Source organism: Lepisma saccharinum, chromosome 11 (genome assembly GCF_977018435.1).
Source record: "Lepisma saccharinum chromosome 11, izLepSacc3.1, whole genome shotgun sequence".
Lineage (NCBI taxonomy): Eukaryota > Metazoa > Arthropoda > Insecta > Zygentoma > Lepismatidae > Lepisma > Lepisma saccharinum.
The window spans coordinates 81965668-81973528 of record NC_139239.1 but is presented as its reverse complement, the minus strand read 5'-3'; the positions used below and the strand labels follow the sequence as shown (position 1 = coordinate 81973528).

The following is a 7861-nucleotide window of genomic DNA, read 5'->3' as shown; positions in this document are numbered from 1 at the left end:
CTCTACAGGCAAAACCTTTTCCACAAATTGAACACTTAAAAGGTATTTCTTCAGTGTGATACCTCATATGAAGATTAAGATAATTTTCCCAGGCGAATTCTTTTTTGCAAATTGCGCAAGTAAATGGTTTCTCTTTGTTGTGAACCCTCATATGAATATTAAGGGTTGATTTCTGGGTAAAATCTTTGTTGCAAATCGAGCAATTAAAAGGTTTATCTTTGGTGTGAACCCTCATATGATTATTAAGGGTTGATTTCTGGGTAAAATCTTTGTTGCAAATTGAACACTTAAAAGGTTTCTCCTTAGTGTGAATCCTCACATGCACTCGAAGATCTGCTTTCTGGGAAAAAGCTTTGTCACAAATTGAACAATTAAAAGGTTTATCTTTGGTGTGAACATTCATATGAATATTAAGGTTTGATTTCCGGGTAAAATCTTTGCTGCAAATTGAACAATTAAAAGGTTTATCTTTGGCGTGAACCCTCATATGATTATTAAGGTTTGATTTCCGGTTAAAATCTTTGTTGCAAATTGAACACTTAAAAGGTTTCTCTTTGGTGTAAACCCTCATATGATTATTAAGGGTTGATTTCCGGGTAAAATCTTTGTTGCAAATTGAACAATTAAAAGGTTTATCTCTGGTGTGAACATTCATATGAATATTAAGGTTTGATTTCCGGGTAAAATCTTTGTTGCAAATTGAACAATTAAAAGGTTTATCTTTGGTGTGAACCCTTCTTTGTGTGTAAAGGTTATCTTCAGGAATAAATTTTCTCTTGCAAACTGAGCGATTCAAAAACTTCTCCTTTGCAAGGACATTTGAATGAGCAAATAAATTTCCTTCATTGGAGAAAACTTGGTTTAACATTGAAGAGATATGTTGTTTTTTCCTGTTACAGTGCTTGGTACCTTTAATATCTGCCTTGGTTTTGGAGCATTTTGATGAAGGTTCAGGTTCAAAGTTACCTTTTCTATTGACACATTCTGTATTGTCTTTTGCTTGTTCTTGATCACTTAATTTGCCTGAAGGTACTAGTGTAACTGACCTTGAAATATCTTGGCTCTGTCCTTCCATGTAGTTCTTGTTCAGATATCTGGAGTGGAAAAAAAAAAGAATTTGTCACTGAGATTTACATATCACTGAGTACAACAGACTGTCATTAAGAACATACTTGAAAAAATGTAAATATGCTATTGGTTCAGTAATATTTTTTGTCAGCTTTTTCCCAAATCTATTAAGGTCAATCAAATATTATTCTCACTTTTGCAGTAATTCACTTTAGGCTGGCCTTATTTCTTTCTGCATATCAACAGATTATTATTATTATTATTGCATAGAAAGTGAATGGAGTGAAAATTCCTAGTTGGGGGATGCTTGGTGAAATTTCAGGATATGCATGTATGGATTGATATCACTTATTAAATGGCGCTACTTACATACTTTGTAGCACATACAATATATGTATGAAAGGATAGGTGCATCAAGGAGCAGAAAGGGGGGGGGGGGTCAGATAACCTAGGTCTTCATCTTGCACAGCAAATTACTTATTTCCACAAATTTATGATGGAGATTTTCTCATCCTTGTGGCATTTTCAAATAAGAGGATTCATTGTTTAAAATGGTACAGCAGCATGCATCAATTGTTGGAACTTATGATAACCTAATTCACGATTCACAAGTATACATAAATTTCAAGATATACACGCAATGAATGTTATAGTGTTATTTAATAAATGTGTCAATAGTACTGCGAAAAATGAATCAAAGTGATGGTCTCGCGTTTACTTATGCAAAAGTGTGGAAACTGACAAAATTAATGGATGGGTTCAGCTTCCACATAATCACAGAGAAGTCTTTTGTTCTGAAGTGAAAAGGGGACATAACTAAACAAGGGAGTGGTTATCAATAATAATGGAGAATTGTTGAAGTTCTTGGGTACCTTGAAAATATGTAACCTTGGCACGAACGACGCAATTTAGATACATGTTCCATGTTCCACATAAAAATTCTTGCAACTAAGACAATAACCATTCCCTAATTAGAATCTTACCTACCTCAAAACATGAAGCAACAATAAGCATTCATTAATTATGATGATTAAATTTTTATTTATATTGTTCAATGTTCATTATTTAAAATTGATCTACTCAGGAGACATTTACTGTGGTAACACATGGTTAAGAAGTATAGAACAACCACAAGGAAGAAAACCTTAGGACGAAAAGTCCCCGCGCAGCTTTCCCTTCTTCCCTCCACCTCGGGCCATAACGAAGCATGGTCCACTCTCCCCCTCCCCTACTCGCGGGGTACGGTGCACAGGAGTCGTGGGTCTGCGCAGGTTGTTTTGCTCGTGGTTCCACTATAGTACTGGTTTACAACATAAATGCACAATGCATGAACTGTTGATTAACAACTAGCATCTCAAAGCAAAAACCTGAAGGTAATTTTGTAGCTTGTCCTGGACTATTGTATTTGCATAACAGAACATATATACTTAATTGTAAACATGTTATTGGAAATTTACCAAAAATGAACGAATGGTGCAGTGCAGAAATTAATTATTTGTGAAGTGAATTTTCATTTATTGGTATGGCCATGAATTAATCTGATGAGTGCATGTTGAAATCTTATTAGCCAAACCACATGATTCAAGAGTAGTTACAGTCATCAGATTAAAGTTGAGTCTTTAAGATTTTCTATGTTTGTCATTATGCTATTGATTAATAAAAATTATTGTTTGATCATTTACACAACCCTAAGGCAAAGCAAATTTTGTAACTGGGTCATTCTGGTTATATGTCTTCATCGGGATTGTTTAGGGCCCGATCTATGATCAAAGTTGTATCGACCAGAAAACCCATTACATGCTGGACCATTTGTTATGGATTGACCCATATTGGTTTATTACTAGACATTTAGCATAAGCCATGTGGTTATTCATCTAGTCACAGACACTTCTGGGTTGTAACAATCCCACTGTAAGTCAATGAAATTGTTACTACCCACAAGTGTCCATGACTGTACTCTGGAAAAGTAAATGTCAAAATGCACTGTTTCTTTTTCCAAAACAGAAGTCTGGTTACTTTCATTTATTGAAAGGGTGAATGTGTCATTCAGGCTCTTCATGGGACATGTTCAAATTTCTTTCAGATTAATAAAATACTGTTTTGTATCAGTGACCAAATGCATCCTGGTCCTTCAACAACAGCCAATTCTACAAAAGTTCAGAGTTATAAATAAATATTTGTATTTTTTGTTACATTCTTTCAGGCACCTTTGGCCAATTGCATTGATGAGGATGAATGATGATTGGATAAAAACGATGAAGTAACACCTATGACATATCACAATTTGAACCCAAAACCTTTTACATAAAATGACTTAGGTTGACCTCACAACATGTTTGTCCAACAAAGCATAGAAAGTAATAAATAGTGGGTATGAAGGAAACTAAACAAGGAAATGACATATATTACTTAATTTATATTAATATTATTCAACACTACAATATGTGTTTCGATGTTTTATGAACTTAGAAGAAAATATAGCATTTATTTTTGTAAGAGGTTTGACACACATACTATTTCTTCCATTTACATTCCTCACATTGTGCCAAATTTCAGGATCCTTAAATATTTGCCTTAAAGTATGTTATATTGCATCCCTAAAATACATCACAATTTAGGACTTCCGTCCCTGGCTGCGTTTGCAATTATCAACCTTCATTTGTTTGCATGTGGTTCTCGCAAACATCTAAGGGATCCGCTGATCATGCCTTCCTTCCCAGCAATTATAAAATGAGCAAACTACTCTGTCGTTACAACTACAGGAAGGAACATGACTTTGTTACAGGCACGCGTCTACAAGGCCACACCCATGCATGACGTCGAAAGCAACGAACCTGAGAATGGGGGCAACTGCATTGAAACGCTTCTTTGAGTATTGTGGTATACCTATGTGAAATGAACAGTGCTGCGAGTTTATTTCTACTACGAGTAACAGTTTCAAGATATATGACGATGTTTTGGAAGATGGCACTACGAGATTCTTGTCACGCCTGCAACATTTGTACATACATCCTGAAGTATTAGATTGGAGTCCCGATACGAGACAGACAGAGAAGACTAGTACCGAAGGTTTCCACCATCCGCCTCAACTGTCTGAGACCTGGGTTCCAGTGTTGTAGAAGAAGGGAGGATGCTATATGAAGACCTGGCTGTATTCCCACACTTCATCCAATACTCCAATCACTTCTCTGGATCACAAAAGGGGGCACATTATCAACAAGGTATGTGCAAAGTGAAAGTGACAAGTGAGAAGTGAGAATTTTAGCATTGCTGCATTCTACTACACAAAACTGTCAAATTACATCAGGAGTATGTTTGTGCTCAACACATACAGAACTAACTCATAAATTGCTTTGTTGCCTAATAATGTGTGCTTATTTTGGTTAAACCAGATGCTTATGTTCAAGTTCGAGCCGGACTCCTTGGAACATTGTTGTCGATTGATCTATTATTGTTTAAGCAACCTCATCATTTATTTTCATTTCCATTAGTACCGAACTCACCCACAAGTAGCACTGTCAGCATTGTTCCTCAAACTGGCTACATTTACTGATGTGGAACGTGCTCACTGTGTGTTTTGCTTTCACGAGACTCAATCAGCAACTGCAGTGCAACGTAAGTTTCCTACGGAGTATCAAAAGGCACCTCCTAGCAAGCCTACAATTTACTCTTGGCACCAAACCTTCATTGAGACTGGTTGTTCTCTACCACATGCAAAATCACCAGGACGTCCACAAGTTCCTGAAGCTGCTGTGGAACAACTCAGAGAACACTTTGCCCGGAGTCATACGAAATCATCACGACGTCCATCACGCGAGACTGGCATTCCAGAACCAACTGTTTGGCACATATTACGTAAATGCTTGCTATTGAAGTCGTACAAACTAACAATGGTTCAACACATTATGGATTCAGATAAAGTTGCTCGCCAGCAATTTTGTGTGCAAATGTTGGATAGAATTGCAGATAACAAGACATTCCTAGACAATGTCATTTCTAGTGATGAGTCAATGTTTCACATCAGTGGACAGGTGAACACCCATAACTGCAGAATATGGGGTAGTGAAAAACCCCATGAAAATGTGCAGCATATTTGTGATAGGCCTAAGGTCAATGTTTTTTGTGCCTTTATCAAACAAAAATTGTACGGCCTGTTCTTCTTCCAGGAGGCAAATATAAATGGTATTGTGTATCTGGATATACTACAAAATTTTCTGTGTATCTGGATATGTTTCAAAATTTTCTAATTCCTCAGTTCAACAAGGATAACCAAGATGTACAAATTTACTATCACCAAGATGGGGCACCACCTCACTACCACTTAGCAGTCAGGAGATTTTCTTGATACCCGATTCCCAGGTCGGTGGATTGGTCGTACAGGTCCAATTGCATGGCACCCTCGCTCCCAAGATTTGACCCCGCTAGATGTTTACTTGTGGGATTTCATTAAAGATCAGATTTTGTACAACCTTTACCTCCTGATCTTGCTGAACTGAGACTTTGCATTACCGCTGCCACTGCAGAAGTGATGCCTGACTTACTGGCGAAAGTATTGAATCAAATTGACTTCAGGTGGGATGTATGCCGCATTACAAATGGTAGCCACATCGACCCAACATGAATGTTGTATGACAAACTTGATGTGTTTTGCTTTGCAATGGCACCTCAACAGACTCTGTAAGTTATCTGAATAAATTTCAATATGCTTTCAAAGTTGTAAAGTCCTTTTTGAATCACCTGTATTTGTAATATGCCAATTTAGTACAAAATAAACATGGGTAAAAATAAGTTTTGATCTTTGCTCACATGAAGAATTAAAGACTCATAAATTAAGGTGTCATACAGTAGCTGTAGATGGGGAACAGCGTAGATAGTAGAATTGTAGTAAATGCATGATTAAGTGTTGGAATTGCATCTGAATTTTGAATTAATTGAATGTTGGATTATGAGTATTCTTGAACATATTACTGTTTTGGGTTACAATATCCCAATTCCTAGTGAAACTCTTAAGAGTCTTGAAGCCGTGCATTAACCACAAGCTATTGCTTCACAACAAAGTTATTTCTGTTAATGCTAGTTTGGGATTTGACTTCCACAGCCTCACTTGCACTCCGATCAAAACCTTACTCCCAACTATTACATTATAACCATAGATTCTTTTCTTAGATTAGTGCATTAATTTGAATGTTAATCTGGCAAAATTGACATTTGTGTCTCATTATTACTTCCCCCTCTTTCAGATGCCAGAACAGATACTACAACAAATATATCATCAGCATTCAAGATATCCCAATTACATCCATGCTATTAGTATCAGAAAACTCCAGGCAAACAAGTTTACAAGATTACCCAATAACTATTTATAATATATACATGAATGGGAGAATAATGAAGCTTGATACACCCTATAGTTCTAGAGACTGCAATGATAGTAACATGATGTAAAATAATTTTTGGTTACTTAATATCTTGAGATAATTTTATTGAAATGAGACACATTTTAATAAACGTGGAAGTGGGGGGAGGGGGAAGTAGTCAAAATGAAACCAATTGATGATTTACAATTTCAAGACCAGAAAAGTGATGTATAATAAGCTAAACACAAAAACCCATATTTCAAGTTTATCACAATAAATTTGGAGAATACTGTATTTACGCGTGTATAGTGCGCGAGCATGTATAATGCACACCCTGGCTTTTGATGGGTAAAAGTTACAAAAAATTTATATCTCGTATATAATGCGCAGTACAATCCACTTTCAAGAAATAGCTTTTTTAGTTGTAGGTCGTAGAGCTGTTGCTATGCTGATCAAGAGTGAATAACATCTTATCTATTCAATGAGTTGCTGTTGCAATGTGGACCAAGAGGAGAATATCCTCCTGTGTAAGCAATAAGTCTCCAACCCATGCCACCTCCCCTATTATTTGGCCAGTAATACACTTTAATTATTTTATTATTATTTGGCCAGTAATACATTTTAATTATTGTTTTCTTTTTCCTTATGTTTTCTTTCATCCAAAGCACCACAGAAATCAGAACGTTCCTTCATTTTGTGATGAACTTATTTCAACCGCATTTCACACTAGTGTCTTTATCTTGAATGGAATATTGATGGCATATTCAGAAACTGCAGGATTTAAGCTTTACAATAATATATAACATGATAGGGTTCCGTAAACATGAAAAATCAATGCAAGTGTCCCAAAATCATGGAATAACCCTGTACAGTTTCATGTTGGCTGTCCGAATTATGCCATGAATAATATGCACCTCAGTTTTTGGGAGCAAAAATTTTGGAAAAATGTGCGCATTATACATGAGTACATACGGTACAATGCTTAGCGCATTTATAAGTCCCTGTGAATTTCTTGATGCATATGTGAAATTTATTCACATTGGCAACATTAACAGTGGTTGCAACACTGATGCAACACCATCAAGTTTCAAGTGCATTTTAGTTCTTCTGTAACTACCATGTAAAGAGGAAAACTTTGTGTAAGGCAGGTTGGTTACACAATCGCCAACACCTTGCTTGACATGCATTTTGCATATTATACAAGGGGGGTATCAAAAAGTAATGCCTGTTGAGATATAATTTGTTTAATAATGGAAAGATTGTAACAATGAACGTACATGTAGTTTGCCTGTAGTTTCCTCTACTTAGAGTTACCCTTCCACACAGTTTCCATCACGTTTGATGCATTTGAGCCAGCGTTTTATCCAGCCCTCAAAACCAGTTTGGAAAAATTCCACTAAACACTTGAAGCAAGCCTTTTACTTGTACTTCAATGA

The 7861-nt window shown here is 36.2% G+C and overlaps 1 protein-coding gene across 1 annotated transcript in view; it reads right to left on the bottom strand.

Annotated features, from left to right (window-relative positions):
- Nucleotides 1–1011: 1011 nt before the first annotated feature.
- Nucleotides 1012–7861, bottom strand: part of LOC145995333 (uncharacterized) — a 98393-nt gene continuing 91543 nt past the window's right edge. Inside the window, exon 6 of the mRNA XM_083131942.1 lies at nucleotides 1012–1094. Within this exon, the coding sequence (XP_082988068.1) occupies nucleotides 1087–1094 (8 nt within the window). The 3' untranslated portion in view covers nucleotides 1012–1086. The remainder of the gene's footprint in view (nucleotides 1095–7861) is intronic.